The sequence below is a fragment of the Lagenorhynchus albirostris genome, chromosome 3 (assembly GCF_949774975.1).
Source record: "Lagenorhynchus albirostris chromosome 3, mLagAlb1.1, whole genome shotgun sequence".
Lineage (NCBI taxonomy): Eukaryota > Metazoa > Chordata > Mammalia > Artiodactyla > Delphinidae > Lagenorhynchus > Lagenorhynchus albirostris.
In genome coordinates, this window is record NC_083097.1 from 98,260,818 (window position 1) to 98,282,831 (window position 22,014).

The 22,014-nt window shown below is 43.9% G+C and overlaps 1 protein-coding gene and 1 long non-coding RNA gene across 2 annotated transcripts in view; both read left to right on the forward strand.

The window, feature by feature from the left end:
* The window catches only part of LOC132518193 (uncharacterized), a 47,415-nt gene extending 44,471 nt beyond the window's left edge, over positions 1 to 2,944 (forward strand). Inside the window, exons 3-4 of the long non-coding RNA XR_009539879.1 lie at positions 485 to 643; positions 2,545 to 2,944. This is a non-coding gene — a long non-coding RNA (uncharacterized LOC132518193). The remainder of the gene's footprint in view (positions 1 to 484; positions 644 to 2,544) is intronic.
* A 9,043-nt stretch (positions 2,945 to 11,987) lies between these two features.
* FAM170A (family with sequence similarity 170 member A) lies at positions 11,988 to 20,967 on the forward strand. Its single transcript, XM_060146201.1, has 6 exons — positions 11,988 to 12,134; positions 13,426 to 14,857; positions 18,224 to 18,364; positions 19,171 to 19,897; positions 20,170 to 20,228; positions 20,833 to 20,967. The coding sequence occupies exons 2-5, from the start codon at positions 14,788 to 14,790 to the stop codon at positions 20,174 to 20,176; spliced, it is 945 nt and encodes a 314-aa protein (XP_060002184.1). The 5' UTR covers positions 11,988 to 12,134; positions 13,426 to 14,787; the 3' UTR covers positions 20,177 to 20,228; positions 20,833 to 20,967.
* The last annotated feature ends 1,047 nt before the right edge of the window (positions 20,968 to 22,014 follow it).

Sequence of the window (22,014 nt, forward strand, 5' to 3'; positions counted from 1 at the left end):
TCTCACTGTTGTGGCCTCTCCCGTTGCGGATCACAGGTTCCGGACGCGCAGGCTCAGCGGCCATGGCTCATGGGCCCAGCTGCTCCGCGGCATGTGGGGTCTTCCCGGACCAGGGCACGAACCCATGTCCCCTGCATCAGCAGGCGGACTCTCAACCACTGCACCACCAGGGAAGCCCTGAGTATATAATTTTGAAAAGCTCCTCCCACCCAAGGAGTTTCTTCAGACCCCAAGGAAAAGTCTCTAGTTGGGAGGGGAGATATTTTCCCATACATTTATTGAGCACCTCATATGTAACAGGTGCAAGTCACTATTCAAAGCGTCCTTTATGTGTGTCATTTAATCCTTAATGATGATGATAACACACTTATATAGAACTTCCTCTGTGCCAGACTCTGTTCTAATTAGTTTACATACATTCACCCATTTAAATCCTCATCACGAAGTGTATGAAGTTGGTAATATTATGATCTTCCTTTTGCAGGTGACCATTGAACCTTAAAGGAGAAACAAACATAGTGCCCTAGGGCCTAGGGCTGATCTCAATATTCATAAACCAGGACAGGACAATCATCTTCTCTTGACAGATGAGGAAGATGGGGTTCTAACAGGCTAAGGAAAACTGCCCACAGTCACAGAACAAGTAAGTAGCACACTTGGAAATCAAACTCACGTCTAATTTGTTCCAGAGCCCACATTCTTTCCATTTTGCTGCTTTGCCTCCCAGAGACGGTTTTACTTTGTCATAAACCGCAGAGCAGAGCGTGGCACTTTTAATGAAGGAAGAGTTTGCCAAATGAAAAGCAGATTAATGAGATATTTGGGATGCTTTGCAGTAAATAAGTCTTTCAGAATTCTCATCTTCTCCCACTCACATCGTTAAAGCCATAACAGTAACAATTACCTCAGCCTGGTTGAGGCCGTGTGGGAGTGTCTGTCGCCCTGGGAAGACACTGGGGACCCACAAAACTTTCCTTGAGCTGACTGAGCCATAGGTCAGAAATTGGATATATCAGAGGTTGGCTTTCCCCGTCAGAGCCTCGTCTTGCCCCTCCTGTTTTCTGGTTGTGTCTTGAAACACGGTTACTTGAGGAGAGAAATAGAGCTTAAAATTGGGTCAACATTAAGAATATTAGAAATGTCAATGTCAACCTGTTCTCCGAGACTTAGAGCACCATTTGAACATGATTGCCCGAGACTTGAGTAGAGTCTATCTTTTTTCTTTTTTATAATAGGTAATCTTAGCTATTCCCTGGGAATTAAAAAAATATCCCTTTGAAACTGAGAGGCCAGAGCAGAAATGTAATTATTTCTATATGATATACAACTGAATTTAAAGCCAAATGCTCACATTTATATTCAAGAGGAATGTGTGTCTGCTTACACTGGTCTTGAGGGTCTGGGGGATGTGAAGACAAGGAAGTCCCAGGCCCTTTCTCTAAGAGCTAGGAATCTACTAAGGGAAATGGGGTGTAAGCTGTAATAATCTGTGCTGCGAGGGGAAGCATATCATTTACTGCCCATCCGCCACAGACCAGGCATTGTGTCAAGTACTTTATACAAGGACATGGCAAGGTGGATGTATTAGCCCCATTTCTAGGGGAGGAAAGCAAGACTCAGAATAAGTTGTCCTGGGCCAACAGCACTTTATGAATATGGCTGCGATTCAGACTCAGGTGGCTCTAATGACAGACCTGCCCTCTTTCCCCTAGGATTTACTGTTAATTAGGCAGGATCCATTTAATGGTTTAACGTATTAGGTATCCTTCATGCTATTTAAAGATTCACGAAATTAGCTCACCGAGTTGCATAACGTTTTGAGATGACAATTTTTGACCTGGGGTATTTTGAGGAGTCATGGGCAAATCAAATAATTTTCAGCTTTTTCAAAGGAATGTACAAACCAGAAAACTTTACCCATTTCTTGTGCTTTTATGTTGGTGGGGTGAGGCTTATGGATGGTCTTTGGGTGAGGGATAGAAGAGGTCTGGATAACCCAGATAGCTACATTACTTGGAAGTATGAAGTTTTGAAGTATGACTTGGCTACTTTAAAGTGGCTGTATCAGCTCAGTAGGAGTTAGCAGTTTGATGTGGCTACCAAAAAGCCAGTCTTAAGAGAAGTATCTCTGCTGGGGGAGGTAATAACCCCACTCTACTTTGCCTTGGTCAGACCTTAGTTGGAATACTGTGTTAAGCTCTGGGGAATGTAGACTAAGATAAATATAAAGCAACTAGGACACATTCAGGAGAAAGTTTGGATCACAATGTGGAAATGAAATCTGGACGTTTAGGGAAACAGGGCTGTGTAGCTGAAGAAAAGACCTGAAGGGCTGAGATAACAGTCTTCAAATATTAGAAGGATTGTCTTATGGAAGAGGAATGTTGATTTTTTTTTTTTCTCTGTGGCCCTAAAAGATGCAACCAGAAGCAACAGGCTCTGGGGAAGTGGATTTGTCCTTACAAGGAAGAATTTTTTGTTATATCCGCCTAAATATGTTTTATCTGCCTAAATATGTTGAGTTTATTTTTTGTTTTGTTTTAGAAAGTGGTGGATTCCCAGTCCCTGAAGGTCCTAGGACATGTGCCAAGTAATTACTTGGTGGAGCCATGGCAGAGGAAATTCAAAGGTACCACGGACTGGATTTCACAAGAATCAAAGTCCTTCCCAACCCTGGGCATCTCAGTACTTGTGGACTGTCCTTCCAGGCTTTGCCTCCACCTTTGTCACTAGGGTTGGGGTATGTTTTGGAGGGATGGATAGATGGATGGGTGACAGGGGATAGGAAGAATGTACAATGGCAAAGCAGTTACTTGGTCCATTCAAATTTGGTCTGCCATTTTTAAATTTTGCCTTTCCTACATGCTCATTTGCTTGCCCTAAACTCTGGGCACCTGGAGGCCTTTGCTGTAACTGTTTGTGATCCTCAACATAGTACCCCATCTCATGCAACTGGGTTCTTATAAATGTTATTTGACAGTGATTTTTATCAGGTATCAAGTATTGTCAGGCTCCAATAGTAAGCAAATCTAATTTTGCCGTATGTACAAACTCTAGGTGTGTAAAGCTTGTGGCTGCCTCCCCTCTGTGGGGAAAGATAGAGCCTGAATTCTTTTCCAAATTTCAGTGAGATGGAAATTTCGGGACACCCATGAGACAGAGACCAGTCAAAGGGCTTCACACTTAAAAGTAGCCTTAAAAATTACCCATATGCTAGTTGCACTACTCCCAGCTCCCTGTCAGGTAACAATCTTCAACTGTTTTGAAAGATCTCTAGCTCTTTTTATCCCATTAAGGACTGAAAGGGATTGACAGAAGGTTTTTGCTCATAGTCTACAGCTGAACTCTTGTGTCAACAGTAAATATTCCAGCAGAAGGAGTGGTGGGGGTTTGATCATTTCACTGCTTTCTGCAGGGCAGACTCTGTGGGCTCCTGGCAACATCTAATCTTCAGTGACCCCAGTTGTCACACCCAGGAGTAGGTTTCTCTCTAATCCTTTTCAGAGCTATGAACAGCAGGGAAACATGATTTATAGACCAAGAGGCATTTTAATCATGGGATCTGTGAGCATTTCATATTCCTTTCCTCATTATGGATACACTGCCCATCCTTTGGAAGATACACTAAGATGTTGGTCAGATCCTGTTAACCCCATTTACTTCCATGAATTCATGTCAAGTGTATTATGTTCATGGAGGAGATTTTCAAAACCCTACCAAATGGGTTTAGAGGAAGATGGGGCTAACTTCAGATTACTTCTTTAGGCCAGAGGTTTTCCTAGGCACCAGTAATCATCTGATTCTGCTTTCTAAGGCTGCTTCCCTTACTTACAATTCATACATAGAAGCTAAGTCCCTGATGGAAAGGTGTTCTTTACAGTTGTGGGTTTTACCTCAATCTCTGGGCTCCTTTAAAAATAAACTTCGAATATTCTCCTCAACCCTAGTTATTTGAACTCTCTGAGTCTCAGCTCAGTTTATTAACATTATTAATTTGAAGTGGATCTGTATGTCTTATGTCCTTAATACATTGCTTCACACAGGGGCACCAGCTCAGGAAGACTTTGTCTGTTGCAAATTTATGAGGAAGTTGAATATTTATTGTTGGTACTTTTTCACCACCTCCCCAACATCTACCTCCTGACCAGATACCAGTTCTTCTTTTTCCTGTCTCTACATTTCCAATCCCATTAAAAAATGGCCCAATGCTCAGCCTGTTTTCCCCTAGTCCTTGCTAAAACAAGGGCTGATGATGGTTTAAGTTAAGGCACCACTTCTCATGAGGTTACTTGTATTTTAATAAAAATCTTTGAAGGGTAAATATTCAAAGTACTGCTTCTCTATGGTTAAATTTTAGGCAGTGTAAAAAATAGTTTTAGATGGAGATGAAAGGAGTTGGGTGGATTACACAGGACATGGGATGAACAGGGCTGTCACTTTTGTTCAGTTACATGGACATGGTGACAGGCAAGCATAAATGCAGAGATGGCATTCCTGTGCTGGTATGGGGAAAAAGAAGAGAGGCCACTGGTCAGGACATTGTTTGGCCTAGGGAGGAAGAAGATCCAGTACTTTGGCAATTTATTTGAGCTTTTGTTTTTTTGCGGGATAGGGGAGCAAGTAGGGGAGCTCATACTTGAAGCCGAATCCGGCCTCTGTACCCTAACACTGAATTAAATCTCAAGACAGAGTTTTGGGTGAAGTAGAAAAGAATAGCTTTATTGCTTTGCCAGGCAAAGGGGGGCTAGAGCAGGCGATTGCCCTCAAAACTCTGTGGCCCTGACCTGGAGAGGGTAGTGAGGAGTTTTATAGTAATCGGTCAAAGAGGAGGGCGTGATCAGCTCATGGACATTCCTCTGATTGGTTGGTGGTGAGGTAAGTGGGAGTCAGCATCATCAGCCTTACGGTTCCAACTGGTTCTGGGGTCTGCGTGTTTGTGGGTAGCACACCATTAACTTCTCCCAACTAGTGGGGGTTTCAGTATCTGCAAAACAGCTCAAAGATATTGTTATGTGTATCCCTTGAGGGGGAACCAAGACCCTGCCCCAAGGCTGCACTATTGTTTCTTTTGACTGTTCCTCCCTTGTCTCACATCCCCTCCCTTCTCTAATTAGCAACTGTTTGAACCTGCTCATTGGAACTCAGGGAAGGTCATGGAGGCTGAATGAAGCCTTTTTCCTGTAATCAAGAAATGGGGGACACTGATACAGGCTTTGTGCCCAGGAGCCCCCAGGGTCCTGCTAGGGATCATGCTCAATGCAAGGAGATGTGGAAAATCCAGAGATAAGGAATCTTGGCCTCTGCTTTCCAAGGGATCCTACTCTATGTTGTGGGGGAAATCAGACACATTCGTTAAGAGTCTGCCCGAGTGAAGAATGTGAAAAGAGTTATCACAGAGGTACAACTTACATGCTGGGAAGATGTGTGGTCCATTCTCACTGGGATATCTGGAAGGGCTTCTTGTAGAAAGTGGGATTTTAATTGGACTTAAAAACAAATTGTACTTTGAAAAATTATACTTTTGAAAGAAATGACTTGAGCAAGCGCCTGTCCTCTGATGGAGGGAGGGAAGTCTGGCCTAGTTGAGTGGAGGCGGGAAGGTGAGTGTTATGCTTAGTCTGGAAAACTCGGCAGGGTCTTCAACCCTACGGGCCTTTGAATGTTCGGTTGAATATTTTAGGTTTTATTCTTCTCGCGTTGGGAAGCCATTTAAGAGTTAAGCAGGGGAATAATATTCTTAAAGAAAACAACTATGACCAGGATGAATTGAAGGGAGGGAGAAACGACATACTCATTTATCTACAGTTTGGGGAAGAGAGGGAGATTATCTCTAATTCATTAGATGTGCATTGTATCAGCAGGAGCGAAATAAGCAGCATATCTTGATACATAAATCCTCCTCCCATTTATGCATTCTTTTTCACCAGGGAGCAAGTATTTGGCAGCCAAGTTATCTTTAAAGTAATAATAAGAAAGCTATTTGGAATAAATGTTTCAGAACCATTTGTTACTTTGCACAGACTTATGAGCAAATAGGATTGAGCTAAAGCATTTACAGTGGTATGTGGTTCTGCAGGGGCTGCCACACTATTACATATACTTTTATCTTGGCTAAACTCTAGCTGTTGCCACTGCTATTACTCAAAGAACTGAAGTGTCAACAAGCTAATCAAAATGGCAAAGTGGGAGTCAAGAGTTTTTCCCCCTGTTTCTTAAAGACTTAGGAAGATTGTTTCCTTTTTATTCCCTATATTCAGAACATAAAAGCCTCCCAGACATCTAATCTTGACTAGGTCAACCATTTCAAAAGGCAGTGGGATTATTTTCCAGTTGCTTTTCAGTTTAAGGCAAGTGTTTTAGGGGCTTCCAAAGCCTCCCTCCTGAATCAATTTATGAAAAAAAACAAAAACAAAAAATGAAGTAAAGGCATTATTAACCCAACTACATTGTCTTGGTATAAAAATCCTAACATAGCATAGTGGAAAAAGGTTCTGAATCATGACCTAAGAGATCTGAGTTCTAGACCCAGTTTTGTGAATGCATAGCTTGATGGTTTTGTCAAGTCTTATCTTTAACAGGGAGGGATTAGAATTGTTCTGTATGGTTTCTGTACTATTCAGTAGTATTGTTCACAATTACTTTTCCCTAAGGAGTTTAGAAAATGGAGAGACATATGATAATGTTGCAGGAAGAGGGACCTCTTCCGGGGCCCAAGAGTGGGCTCTTGTCTACCACTCAGAAAAGAATTTTCTGAGGAGACACACGTGCTGACAAAGCAAGAGACTTTATTGGGAAGGCGTGTCCAGGCAGAGAGCAGCAGGGTAAGGGAACCCAGGAGAACTGCTCTGCCATGTGGCTCGCAGTCTCAGGTTTTATGGTAATGGGGTTAGTTTCTGGGTTGTCTCTGGCCGATCATTCTGACTCAGGATCCTTTTTGGTGGTGCACACATTGCTCAGCTAGGATAGGTTCCAGCGAGAAGGATTCTGGGAGGTTGGTAGGACATATGGACTGGAGTCTCCTCTCTCCTTTTGACCTATCCCGAATTCTTCCGGTTGGTGGTAGTTTGTTAGTTCCGCGTTCCTTACCGGGACCTCCTGTTGGAAGATAACTCGTGCAAGTGGTTACTATCGGGCCTGGTCAGGGCAGGCGGTTTTGGGCAGTGGTTTCCCTAAAAATAAGATTGTGGTCAACAGTTTTGGGTGGAAGTGATGTGTGTTACTTTTGGGCCAGAACTCACACTGCCAGTGTGAAGCTCCAGAATTCTTTCTCTCTACAAAGATGACTGAGAGAGGTGGCTCTGTCAAGCTGGGGGCAGGAATAAGGACAATGAAGAGCAGAACTCCTAGGCAGCCCATGATGGGCATGTACGAGGAGCGGGAAATGAACCTTGGTTGTTTTAAACCACTGAGATTTGGAGGAATTATTTGTTACAATAAAATTTCAAGCTTATTCTTTTTTTTTTTACATCTTTATTGGAGTATAATTGCTTTACAATGGTGTGTTAGTTTCTGCTTTATAACAAAGTGAATCAGTTACACATATACATATGTTCCCATATCTCTTCCCTCTTGCGTCTCCCTCCCTCCCACCCTCCCTATCCCACGCCTCTAGGTGGTCACAAAGCACCGACCTGATCTCCCTGTGCTATGCGGCTGCTTCCCACTAGCTATCTATTTTACGTTTGGTAGTGTATATATGTCCATGCCACTCTCTCGCTTTGTCACAGCTTACCCTTTCCCCTCCCCATATCCTCAAGTCCATTCTCTAGTAGGTCTGTGTCTTTATTCCCATCTTACCCCTAGGTTCTTCATGACATTTTTTTCCCTTAAATTCCATATATATATGTTAGCATACGGTATTTGTCTTTCTCTTTCTGACTTACTTCACTCTGTATGACAGTCTCTAGGTCCATCCACCTCATTACAAATAGCTCAATTTCGTTTCTTTTTATGGCTGAGTAATATTCCATTGTATATATGTGCTACATCTTCTTTATCCATTCATCCGATGATGGACACTTAGGTTGTTTCCATCTCCAGGCTATTGTAAATAGAGCTGCAATGAACATTTTGGTACATGACTCTTTTTGAATTATGGTTTTCTCAGGGTATATGCCCCGTAGTGGGATTGCTGGGTCATATGGTAGTTCTATTTGTAGCTTTTTAAGGAACCTCCATACTGTTCTCCATAGTGGCTGTACCAATTCACATTCCCACCAGCAGTGCAAGAGTGTTCCCTTTTCTCCACACCCTCTCCAGCATTTATTGTTTCTAGATTTTTTGATGACGGCCATTCTGACTGGTGTGAGAAGATGTCTCATTGTAGTTTTGATTTGCATTTCTCTAATGATAAATGATGTTGAGCATTCTTTCATGTGTTTGTTGGCAGTCTGTATATCTTCTTTGGAGAAATGTCTGTTTAGGTCTTCTGCCCATTTTTGGATTGGGTTGTTTGTTTTTTTGTTATTGAGCTGCATGAGCTGCTTATAAATTTTGGAGATTAATCCTTTGTCAATTGCTTCATTTGCAAATATTTTCTCCTATCCTGAGGGTTGTCTTTTGGTCTTGTTTATGGTTTCCTTTGCTGTGCAAAAGCTTTGAAGTTTCATTAGGTCCCATTTGTTTATTTTTGTTTTTATTTCCATTTCTCTAGGAGGTGGGTCAAAAAGGATCTTGCTGTGATTTATGTCATAAGGTGTTCTGCCTATGTTTTCCTCTTAAGAGTTTGATAGTTTCTGGCCTTACATTTAGGTCTTTAAGCCATTTTGAGCTTATTTTTGTGTATGGTGTTAGGGAGTGATCTAATCTCATACTTTTACAGGTACCTGTCCAGTTTTCCCAGCACCACTTATTGAAGAGGCTATCCTTTCTCCACTGTACATTCCTGCCTCCTTTATCAAAGATAAGGTGATCATATGTGCGTGGGTTTATCTCTGAGCTTTCTATCCTGTTCCATTGATCTATCTTTCTGATTTTGTGCCAGTACCATACTGTCTTGATTACTGTAGCTTTGTAGTATAGTCTGAAGTCAGGGAGGAAGCCTGATTCCTCCAACTCCGTTTTTCGTTCTCAAGATTGCTTTGGCTATTCAGGGTCTTTTGTGTTTCCATACACATTGTGAAATTTTTTGTTCTAGTTCTGTGAAAAATGCCAGTGGTAGTTCAAGCTTATTCTTGATTGATATGGCCTTCAAAGAGTATACCTGGAGCTTCCCTAGCGGTGCAGTTGTTGAGAGTCTGCCTGCTAATGCAGGGGACACAGGTTTGAGCCCTGGTCTGGGAGGATCCCACATGCCGCCGAGCAACTAGGCCCGTGAGCCAAAACCACTGAGCCTGTGCTTCTGGAGCCCGTGCTCCACAACAAGAGAGGCCGCGACAGTGAGTGGCCCGCGCACCGCGATGAAGAGTGGCCCCCGCTTGCTGCAACTAGGGAAAGCTCTTGCACAGAAACGAAGACCCAACACAGCAAAATTAAATTAATTAATTAATAAACACCTACCCCAACATCTTCTAAAAAAAAAAAAAAAGAGTATAACTGGGATACATAGGGAAAGCCCTATGGATATAGAAGATCCTTCTTTTTACTGAATTAAAGTTTAAGTTTTCTATACATAAATGTCAAAGCTGCTTTGAGGGGAATTGTTTCCTATCATTGGAAATACTGAAATATGGACTGGGCAACCTCTTGAAGGCAGTGCTGTAGAAATTGAAGGTGGTTGTGTGATATAATAAGAAATAGATATTTGGTCTTCAATTGTTCTGGCGCAGAGCTCCTAAAACCCTTGGAATTTCCTAAGTGCTGAGGGCAATAAAGGTGTCTAAGGACGGAGGCTCGTTGCTAGTAGAGCCAACCAAGTGATTAGAGGGTTGGAACTTCCATTCCCACCCCTCTGAAGTGGTCAGAGGGGCTGGAGGTTGAATCATTCACCAAAGGCAAATGATTTAATCATCATGCTTATGTTAATAAGCCTCCATAAAAACCCAAAAGGAGGGGGTTTGGATTGCTTCTGAGTCGGTGCACATGTGGAGATACGAGGAGAGTGGCATGCTCAGAGACCATGAAAGATTTAGACACTTTCCCTATGCCTTACCTTATGCATCTCTTCCATCTGGCTGTTCCTGAGTCTATATATATATAAAACTTGTAATATGTAGTAAGTAAAATGGTCATCTAGTAAGTAAAATGTTTCTCTGAGTTCTGTGAGCCCGCTTTGTGTGAATGGATTAATCAAGCTGAAAGTAACATCTGGTTGGTCAGAAGCAAGGATGGAAACCTGCATTATTTGCTACTGGTGTCTGAATGTGTGTGTGTGTGTGTGTGTGTGTGTGTGTGTGTGGTAGGAGCAGTCTTGTAGGACTGAGCCCTAATCTGTGGAATCTGACGCTATCTTTGTGTAAATAGTGTCAGAATTGAGCTGCATTTGTACAACACTCAGGTGGTGTCTGATAATTGCTTGGTGATACGGGGAACCCCTGTCCCTCCCCACTGGACTTGGTACTACAGCTGACTCTTGAACAACGTGGGTTTGAACTGCGTGGGTCCACTTATAGGTGGATTTATTTCAGTAAATACACATCCTTGGATTCAACCAAATGTGAATCAAAATTTCTATCCATGGTTGGTTAAATCTGCATATGCGAAACTTGTAGGTAAGGAGGGCTGACTATATTATGCCATTTTGCATAGGGGACTTGAGCATCCGTGGATTTTTGTGTCTGCAGGGGCTCCTGGAACCAATCCCCTGAGGATACTGCGAAACGACTATAGAATCTTAGGTTGGAACAGAGAAGTTCATGGTCCATTTGAGGTTAAAAGTATTCAGAATTACAGCTCCTGAGGGTAACTGTTGCGCCTCACCTTTGTGCAGCTTGTATGGTTTATGAAGTGTTTTCTCCAGTGTTAACTTACTTGCTCTTCCGTGGATAGCAAAATGTTTATTCACTGTACCTTTCATAGTGACTTCGCAGGTGCTAAGAAAAATTTGTTTGGGGAAATAAGCTAATTTTTTACCTGGATCCCATAGCTATTCTGATAGATGAGTAGTGGTATCTCATTATGGTTTTCATTTTCATTTTCTTAATGGCTAGTGCTATTAAACATCATTTCATGTGCTTATTTGCGATTTGTATATCCTTTTCAATGAAGAATCTCTTCATATCTCTTGTCCATTTTCTAATCAAATTGTTTATTTTCTTAACTGTTGAGTTTGAGCGTTCTTTATATGTTATAGACTTACTTCTTTGTTGGCTATGTAGTTTGTAAATATTTTCTCCCAGTCTCTAGCTTGACTTCTTATACTCTTAAAAGAATCTTTCACATAGCAAACGATGTTAGTTTTGATGACGTCTAGTTTACCTAGTTTTCCTTTTATGGTTCATCTTTTTCCTGGTTTATTGCAATAGGCCCACTGTTCTCTCTGATTCTGACCTTGCCTTCCAAATGTCTGTTCTTAACAAAGCAATTAGAGTGATCTTTTAAAATGTAATTTCTCATTTGAAACTCTCCAAGCTTCCCACGTCACTCAGAGTAAAAGCCAACGTTTTAGCAGTAGCCTATAAACCCTATATAATTTGGTTCCTCATTATCCCTGACTTCCCCTTTTACCACTCTCTCCCTCCCTCAGCCACACTGGCTTTCTTCCTGGTGTTCAAACACGCCAAGCAATCCCTGATCCAGACTCCAGTCTCTTTTTGCCTAAAAAATGTAACCTTGGCTCTAAGCTCCCTTATTGCCCTCAGGTACTACTGAGATGAGGCCCTTTTAGTGAAGCCTTCCATGATCTCCCATTCAGCATAGAGATTCCTCTATTTCCTATAGTCCCATATCCAGTTTCTTGTTTTATTTTTCATCATGGTACATGCAAATATCTAACCTACTAGATATTTCACTTATTTAAAAAAAATTGTCTATCTTCTCCTCTAGAATTAAGCTCCTTGAGAGAAAATCTTTGTATCTCTTTTGTTCTTAAACGTTCAAGTACAGAATCTAGAGAGCCTGGCACATAGGAGGGGCTAAATAACTGTTTATATCATGAAGAATGGACAGAGAAATGAAGGAATGACCAAAGTATGTCCCAACCTAGCTGGGGCTTGCTGTGATGAATCCATTGCTTCTACGTTGGACAACCTGAGCTGGTACGTTTGGAATCGTCTTTCCTTTTCTGAGGGGAGGTTCATTTCTTTCAGAAATTCAGGGTCTAAGAAAGATGCCTAAAGAATCGTCCTCCTTGGAATGATGGAATTAGAACTTCTAATGAAAGTTCAACTCCTAAGGAAGTGGTGATCATCAACGGTTGTTATGCTCTTTGTTGAAAGGTTGGTGAGGAGCATTGTGGTTCCTCATCATTATGGATGGAGGGACCAAGCTGACAGTACCTGACCTCACCGATCAACCTTAACTTCATTAAAAATCAGACAGGGCTTCCCTGGTGGCGCAGTGGTTGAGAGTCCGCCTGCTGATGTGGGGGACGCGGGTTCGTGCCCCGGTCTGGGAGGATCCCACGTGCCGTGGAGAGGCTGGGCCCGTGAGCCATGGCCGCTGAGCCTGCGAGTCCGGAGCCTGTGCTCTGCAACGGGAGAGGCCACAACAGTGAGAGGCCCGCGTACCACAAAACAAACAAACAAACAAAAAAACGGACAACTTTTTGTACTTCCCGTTGCAATGCAATAGGAAGGTACACAGCATCACTTATAAAATAATCTTGTAGTAACATGAAATCGAATCTAAATCTAATTAATTCTCTAGCTGTAACTACCTGTTTATAAGAAAATAGAGGTAATAGGGAACATCTTAAATGACATCACAGGAATACAATCAACAGATTCCTGTGGAAAATTCTAAAGGATAAATTACTTAGTTTCTTCAACAAATCAGTGCCAAGAAAAAGGGAGGGAGAACTGTTGTAGACTAAAAGACACATTGACATATTGCAAGGTGTGGACCTTCTTTAGATCTTGATTTCAATAGATCATGTATAAAAAAAGACATTTAAACACATTTGGAGGAAATTGAGTGTGGCTTAGTTATTGTGGTAAGAAAAAATTATAATTAAATTTGTTGGGTGAGATAATGATGTTATGTTAGAAACAAGTTTTTATCTGTTGGAGATAAATACTATGGCATGTAAGGAGAAATGACATGATGTCTGAGATTTGCAATAAAAAACAGCACTTGTCCCACCCTCCTCAAACTCCTAAACCAAAATAAATACACAAAAAACTAAAAGTGTGCGAGTGAGTGAGTGTGTTTGTGTGTGTGTGTGTGTAGCAGAACAAGAATGGCAGACTTTTGATAATTGTTGAAACTGGGTGATGGGTAAATGGTGCTGCACTCCTTTTATATCATTCTCTTTACTTTGTGTATGTTTGGAAATTTCTACCCCAAAAAAACTAAGAAGAAAAATCCTCCTTGCCCCATCTTTTCTAGGGATTCTCCAAGAAGCAGAAAGATTTAATCTCATCAGCAAATCCTCACAAGGCTGAAGTTGTCCTCTCTTCACTCTCCTGTTGCCTGAAACCTTAAGTCATTCTGCAGTGCCCTTTCAAATTGGGACCCGCCTCAGTCCATGTGGTATTTCTAATGAAAGCAGTGACTTCTGGGAGTCTACCTCGTCCCGTGCACCAATACTCCCACTGGATCCTGGCCACTACCTCAAAATGAGGTGTCTCTAATTCTAGAGTGGAATCAGGAGGATCCAGATGCATTGCCACTTATAACTGGTATAAATTACAGCCCACAAGCAGAGGTGTGCAAGAAACAGTACAAAAATTTTTTTTATAATTCCACGTAATTTGTATTTTAAGCCTTGATCCTGCTGGTGTCCTGTTGGGATTTCCGCCATCCCTATTTGGAAGTCATACAGGCCCAAGCTTTTGAGGAAGTGGGTGGAAGCATGATCATTGTTGACTGGAGCCCACAGTTGTAAGTGTAGACGTCCATCAGCTCGGGGGCCATGCCTCCTTTAGGTTTGGTGGCTGCTGTGCCAGGCATGGGACAGGTTGCCATGATTCTGCTTGTGTGCATACTGTAGCCATCTCCTTTTAGAGTTTTTGCCCCATTTACCCCTCCAGCCACACTTGAGAGGCCTTTTCTCCTCTAGGATTTGCAGACATCTCTCTCTGACTTAATTAGCACATTTCAACACTCCAGTAGGGAAACAAGACAGTACCTAATTTCAAAAACCTGCTTCTGTTATGTTTCTGCTCAAGTATCCTCTCTTTTCCATGGAGTTTGCGATTTTAGAAATAAAAGCCAGGATCATCAGCATGCTATTTCTGCTATGCCCTGCCAGGCTCTTCCACTGGCCAGAGAACATAGGGTCTGCTACCCACCTGAATGCAGGAGGGAAAGGGTGAAATAAAGGAAGAAAAGAAAATAAACAGGAACAGATTAACATCTCAAAATATCCTGCCACATTGGAAAGATGTGAGAGTTGAATTCACGGGAAAGGTTCTACTGGGAAAAAGGAATTGTTCTTGAAAATGGGGTCTGTGCTGTTGCAGAGACTGTTGAACCTAGGTCCACAGAATGCTCTGAGGTCATCCTTGAGGTCAGAGAACTCTGCTGTGGCCGTGGCAACCTTTGAAACTTAGCAGCCCTGGTGAGCACTAGGCAGTACTGCCGGTTCACTAAGTGGTCTAAGTTCTTCAGCCATTTAGGAGACTTGACTATTTTTATTTGCATTGAATCATTTCAACGGATTTCCCAAGAGCCAAGAAGGGCCAAGGTGTAGGGAAGAGGAGGAGTTGGAGGTGAGGCATCTTCTAAGGGAGACTTCTAGTTGGTACGATGAAACAGCGACAAAAGAGGAAACATCTGGAAAATGAAGAGTCCCAGGAAACTGCCGAGAAGGGAGGAGGTATGTGGGGGGGCAACTTGTCTGGGGCACATGGGTTTCTGCCAAACTGAACCTTCTCTAGGAAGGGGGGGTTACTGAGAACGTGTCACCTGTGAAGCAGGGAGCGAGAGACCTTGTCTCACTGATGCTGCCGTATCCATCCGGAGGGTCCCTGTGGTGTGAGACGGCACAGAACGGGCCAGATGCCCCTGGGAGATGGGAGGTCAGCTCCGCCGGTCTGAGGACTCTCTCCTGGGGCTGCCGGGCCTGGAGCTTTGTCGGACTCACAGCAGGCTGCATCCTGCTTGCACAGACCTAGAGGTGCAGCTTTTCTCAGTCCCCGAGTTGTCTCTTTGATCTTTCCCTGGGGTCATGAGGTGTGGGATGTGAAGGATGCAAGGATGCTGAGAGAGACCCATGAGTTGCTTGGCCCCTTTTACCAAAGTGGAAAGAGAAGCCCCATGAGTTGAAGGCCTTGTTGAAAAATACCTTGAGAAGTGGAATGCAGTTCAAAAGAAGATTGTTTGTCTAGGGATGGTGTCATATTGAAAGCAAGGAAGTTTTATTCCTTCAACAGGAAGAATTTCCCAAAGGAAATCAAGGGAAGGGAAGGGCTTTCCAGAGACTGAGACCACGTGGGCAGGGGTGAGAAATGTCCTCAGGGTCCTGCGGGGAGCTCTGAGAACCACGGGCCACGTGGTGCCTGCGTGCATTAAATGTAGGCGAGTAGCTTGCCCTGGGAGAGGGGTGGTCATGTGAGGAAGTGGGGCAGAGTGGAGCCCACCCCAGAGTTCCAGCTAGAGGCCTCTGCCCCAGATTAGAGCCCGGTAGCTCCTACCGGGCCCAGGGCCCTGGAGACTGTAGGATGGGCCCTGGGAATGGAGGTCTAGACAGCAGGCAGATTTTCAGGCAGTGGCTGGGACAGGCTGGGGAAGGCAATGACTGGCCCTGCCCCCACCATTCAGAATATTTTTCTCTATGTTCCTGTGTGTGTGTGTGTGTGTGTGTGTGTGTGTGTGTGTGTGGTAGTGGAGAGAAGAGCGGGATGAATGGGGGTAGAGTGCTTATCAGATATAAAGTCTGCGTGGTAAAGTTCTTGTCACCCTGCCTGGACCTGGGTGACACTCGGTGTATGTAAGAGTGTATACAGAATTATTGTTAGGGGTGTTTTATGAGACAGTAACTCATACACCCATGTACACTCTGATACAGCAAAAATATCACACACCCCACATATGACTTCCTTATTAAACCACACACAGCACATGTAGGTATATACACGCATCACTCCTGTACTACATTCTCATACAACCCACCCGTATCACAATCCTCTCCTCCAACACCAAACGCTGGAGATGAGATATGTATATAGACACACACACTATATATATATGACACACACACTATATATATATGACACACACACTATATATATATGACACACACACTATATATATATGACACACACTCTATATATATATGACACACACTCTATATATATATGACACACACACTATATATATATGACACACACTCTATATATATATGACACACACTCTATATATATATGACACACACTCTATATATATATGACACACACACTATATATATATGACACACACACTATATATATGACACACACACTATATATATATGACACACACTCTATATATATATGACACACACACTATATATATATGACACACACACTATATATATATGACACACACACTATATATATATGACACACACTCTATATATATATGACACACACACTATATATATGACACACACTCTCTCTATATGACACACACACTCTATATATATATGACACACACTCTATATATATATGACACACACACTATATATATGACACACACTCTCTCTATATGACACACACACTCTATATATATATGACACACACTCTATATATATATGACACACACTCTATATATATGACACACACTCTATATATATATGACACACACTCTCTCTATATGACACACACACTCTATATATATATGACACACACTCTATATATATATGACACACACACTATATATATGACACACACTCTCTCTATATGACACACACACTCTATATATATATGACACACACTCTATATATATATGACACACACTCTATATATATGACACACACTCTATATATATATATGACACACACTCTATATATATATATGACACACACACTATATATATGACACACACTCTCTATATATATGACACACACTCTATATATATATGACACACACTCTCTATATATATGACACACACTCTATATATATATGACACACACTCTCTATATATATGACACACACACTATATATATGACACACACTCTATATATATATGACACACACTCTATATATATGACACACACACTATATATATGACACACACTCTCTCTATGTATGTATCTCCTCAACTCTGGCACAAACACAGCTAACTTCAGCTATCTCTAAATACCTCTATAAGAACCAGTCACATGTCATACACACCACACTTATAACACATTCTTGAGTAATGCCAGACCCGCTTTGTACAAACCACAGTAAACCACAGTCTCACTAACCCACGTCAGGGTCGCCAGATAAAATATGGGCTATCCAGTTAGCTTTGAATTCCAGATAAACAACAAGTAATTTTTCAGTATGAGTATGTCCCAAATATTGTATGGGCCATACTTACACTAAAAATAAGTAAGACCAAATAGTGCATGGGAATACTTACACTAAAAAATTATTCTGGGTTTATCTGAAATTGAAATTTAACTGGGTGCCCTGTATTTTTGTTTGCTAAGTCTGGCAACCCTTATATACTTACCACCAGCTGATGTATTATATATTTATTGTATTTTTGTTTAGTGTTTGTCTTCCCCTGCTAGAATGTGCAGCATTACCAGAGACTAGAACAATGGAAGAGTGCCGGATACATAGGAGCAGCTGCTTACTGAATCTTGGTGAATGAAAGAATGAACACACACCATAAATACAAGCCACACCATGTAATGAGGAAAAGTTACATGTCCCAGAATTCCTGACTTGTGAACAGAAACCATGCACACAAAGGCCGCAGACACAGATAGACACATCTGCACTGTGCTCCCCACGCCAACCCCACACTTACCACAGACTTAACTGATACACATCACTCACTCTTCCCTCATACTCAGTCACCACCGAGGCCTACATTACCAACAAGACACTGACAGAATAAGTATTGATTTGAATTGAATACTGGAGTATCCACTGGGAACCACACTCTCAACTGTGTGTATTCGCTGCACCTGACACGTGTCAGACACTCAGTAAATATCTGTGGACAGAGGACTGATGAACCCACCCTGAGCCTTTCATTCCTCCCTCAGGAATCTTGAAGTCACAAGAGGATCCCCCTCCGCTTGGATCCACTGTGGTGGCCCAAGGCTGCAGCCCAGGGTCAGGGGAGGTCTCCTCTGCCTCTGAATACTTCTCCTATGCTGCTTCTCCACGCAAGCTCATCTGCAGTGGTAAGGGCGCGGGGCTCCTCAGGTGAGGGGGTGCTTGGCTGTGAGGCAGGAGGCACACAGATCCCAGGGAGGCTGAGAGGAAACCCAGGGTCATCAGAGGTGATGAGGGCTCTGTGGAGGAGCCTGGGCAGGATGGCTGAGCTGTTACGAGGGCAGGGATCCCAGCTGAGTCCGGGGGGCGTGTGAATCCTGGTACCACCATGGTGGGGAAGTCAAGGAGCAGGGGCCGGAAAGGTCTGGGCTTGAGGTGGAGGGCAGAGGGACCAGATTAAGCATCTTCAGGGGGAAATGTAGGGTTTGTCTTTGCCCTTGCTTCCAGAGAAGGACAGAGTTCTTCATCATAGACCTCCAGCCTGAGAGCAGGACCGTCCAGCTGAGGTCCACACAGCTCACACATACATCCGCCCTCCAGGCACAGCCCTTCTCAGTGCACACATAAACCCCAGGCACGTGATCCACGGTGCTCTTCTCCTGCACCACAGCCCCATTCCACAAGTAATGCACCACCGATATTCCCAAACTCACACTCCTTGTCGTACACGCATCCTTCCGCCTCCCTCACATACCACAGCCCTCACCACCATACTCCACACCCCCGTATACAGACACCGCTCCAGTATCCCCCCACGCGCAGATGAAAAGCCCACAGATGACACCAGATACACCACTCCATCCTACGGCCAACAGACACCAAGCTCATGACACAGCTATGTCATGCAAATGTCCCTCCCTCGTCTACCACACCTGCTCCCTCAGCTTCCGGCATGGCCCATGCATGTTATTATGTTTTTAATTTCCTTTTTCAGAAATCCAGAGATTACATCGAGACACTGCCCAGCCTAGAGCACCCCTAGCCCAGGTTCAGGAACAAGGGGAGACCACTCCCCCATCACAGTATGTCTCCTTCTCATCCTCTTCATCCTATGAGGACTCTCTGTATACAGACGAAGAGGAAAGGGGCATGAAAATATTCTACATGCGGGTACAAGTGAACAAGGGTGTAGCTGTCTCCTGGATGATAGAGAAACCCTTGGAGTTGCTAGAAAAGCAGCTGAGGAGAGAAGAAGTGACCCTTCCTGAGCATGTGTGGGTAGGCAATGCCATCTCTCATGTGTCCACCAGAAACCTGTCTGACAGTGAGCCCACTGGGGAGGAGAATGAGTGTGAGGAAAGGGCAGAGCCAGACAGCCCATCAGGGTCACCTGCAGTCAAGGAGACGCCCAGGGCCAAGACACCGGACTGGCTGGTGACCATGGAGATGGGCTTCAGGTGCATGGCCTGCTGCCGGGTCTTCCCCACCTTGGAGATCCTCCAGCAGCACGTGCAGTACAGTGTCCAGGACGGCTTCAGCTGCCATGTCTTTCATCTCGCCATGTCCCAGCTGACGGACAATGTGGAATCCGAGAGCACCTCTGAGGAGGAGAAAGAGGAGCAAGAAGGAAAGGAGAATGAGGGGCAGCAGCCCACGGGGGAAGATCTCTGCCCGAGGAGCCGGTGTCCAGTCTATGTGTTTCATTCTCCGAAGGACAGGAAGTGAGCAGGGGCTGGGGCTGCGGAGGGAGCTGTACCTTCCCTGAGCCAGTCCCGTCTCACCACCCCAGGCTCATGCTTCCATAAGGGAGAGTTGGGGGCTTTAGCACCTCAGGGGACAACTGAATGGGAGATAACCGGCTCCCGTGCTTCTGGCCCAGTCATTTAATAATAAAGTCATGACTGTAAGTGGGAATTTATCCTGAGCTTTTCAGCTCCCACAGGAAATTCTCTTTAGCTAAGAAGTGTTTTTCTCTCTTTTGATTTCCACACAGCAACTGAGATTCATGGGACAGAAGATCCCGGAAGACGGTGTGGCCTTCTCTTGGAAGAGGTAAGGCTGGAGGCTGGCACAGTCTCCTGAGCCTATGTCACGAGGGCCCAGAGGAGTCTAAGGGAAGGGGCCGCAGAGATGTGCTGGTTTACCTAATGGCTGTGCAGTTGCGTCGACTTGGGGACACACCCAGCACTTCCAAAGGAATTGACCTCTGTTGACTTAAACAAGAATGTGGAGCGTTTTGACTAGGAGTTTTCTCAGGGCCTGCACGGTGGACCTCAACTCTGAGAGGATGTACTTCCAGCAGCTCCTTCTCGGCAGAGAGAGCCAGGAGTGGTCTGAAGAGAGGACAGGGCCCCTTGCAGGACCAGAACTTTGAGGTCTGAGAGCCTTTGGCCTGAGCTGAGATCTCACCCTGACCACTGTACCTAGCCTTCCGGGGCAAAGGGGAATGTGAAAGAGAGTCACGTGGAAATGAGGTCCCCCGAGATATGGAAATGTTCCAGAACCTTCGTTGTGCGGTAGTTGATCTGGAGCCAAGCTCACTGTGCTGTGTGTGGCTCTGAGCTTTAAGGCAACGCTGGAGGGTAACCCTGACCAGCAGAGCTTATAGTGCTTCTTGTCTCTTCCTGTTCTACCTCATTTGTTTTCTCCATTCCAGGGAGAAGAAAGGACCCTCAGGATAGTAGCAGACAGAATGCCGTGGTCTGAAGGAGGATGAAGGGACCAGCACTCAGTCTCACATTAATATAATGTTATAAACATCATATGCAATAAAGGGCATTTTCCAAACCTTTCCTGGATGTTTTATTTAATTACGTTTTTCTATCTATGCATCTATCTATCAGTCATCTACATCTGTATCTTTCAAGGTTTGTGAACAAGCTTTCGCATAAGCACTAGAGACGTCCGCCAGCATTTTCCAGAAGGAGGCCTGGAAATTGCTGGGGACTTCTCACACATAGGGAATGGCCACAACCCTTGCCACACAGACTGTGTGCGTGGCCCTCCTGACTTACTCCCACTCTCTCTCTGAATTTCCTGAGATCTGAGATGGGGGTGCTGGCTGGAGGTAATGGTCACGTGCAGGCTGAATCTTCTCCAGATTCTGATTCTCTTCCTGGGCATATCGTCCTCAAGCACAGTTTCTATGTCCCTGGCCACGCTGATCTCTCTCCTTCAGTCCTTCCCTCCCTCCCTCTCCTGCCTCCCAGTGCAGAGAATACTTTTTACATTTGAAATGAGATTTATTTTTTGTTCACAGAATTCTCACCTGTTCTACTGTGGCCTCTGTTTTTAACATTCCAAAGCTGAGAATTTTCTTTTTTTCTCCCTCATTTCTGCTGAGTCTTTACCTTCCTAATGCAGTGAACTCAGAGTGCCTAGCTGACCAGATGGGGAAAAAAATCCACGGAGCAAAGAGAAATAATAAAAAATATATCAGTTAATTTTTCATAGTGTTATCCAACTATATATTTTTAAAATTTAGGAATAATATTAGGAATATTCTCTTTATAAAAAACTGAATTATTGGGCTTCCCTGATGGCGCAGTGGTTAAGAATCTGCCTGCAAATGGAGGGGACATGGCTTCGAGCCCTGGTGTGGGAAGATCCCACATGCCACGGAGTAACTAAGCCCGCGCGCCACAACTACTGAGCCTGCGCTACAGAGCCCGTGTGCCACAACTACTGAGCCCACGTGCCACAACTACTGAAGCCTGTGCGCCTAGAGCCCGTGCTCCGCAGCAAGAGAAGCCACTGCAATGAGAAGCCCGTGCACCACAGCTAAGAGTAGCCCCCGCTCACTGCAACTAGAGAATGCCCGCTGGCAGCAACAAAGACC

Bases quoted from the DNA above. Each gene is read 5' to 3' on its own strand.
- FAM170A (XM_060146201.1), top strand. From the start codon at position 14,788: ATGAAACAGCGACAAAAGAGGAAACATCTGGAAAATGAAGAGTCCCAG. The intron at 14,858-18,223 runs GTATGTGGGGGG...TTCCTCCCTCAG, and splicing joins AACTGCCGAGAAGGGAGGAG to GAATCTTGAAGTCACAAGAG. The intron at 18,365-19,170 runs GTAAGGGCGCGG...TTCCTTTTTCAG, and splicing joins ACGCAAGCTCATCTGCAGTG to AAATCCAGAGATTACATCGA.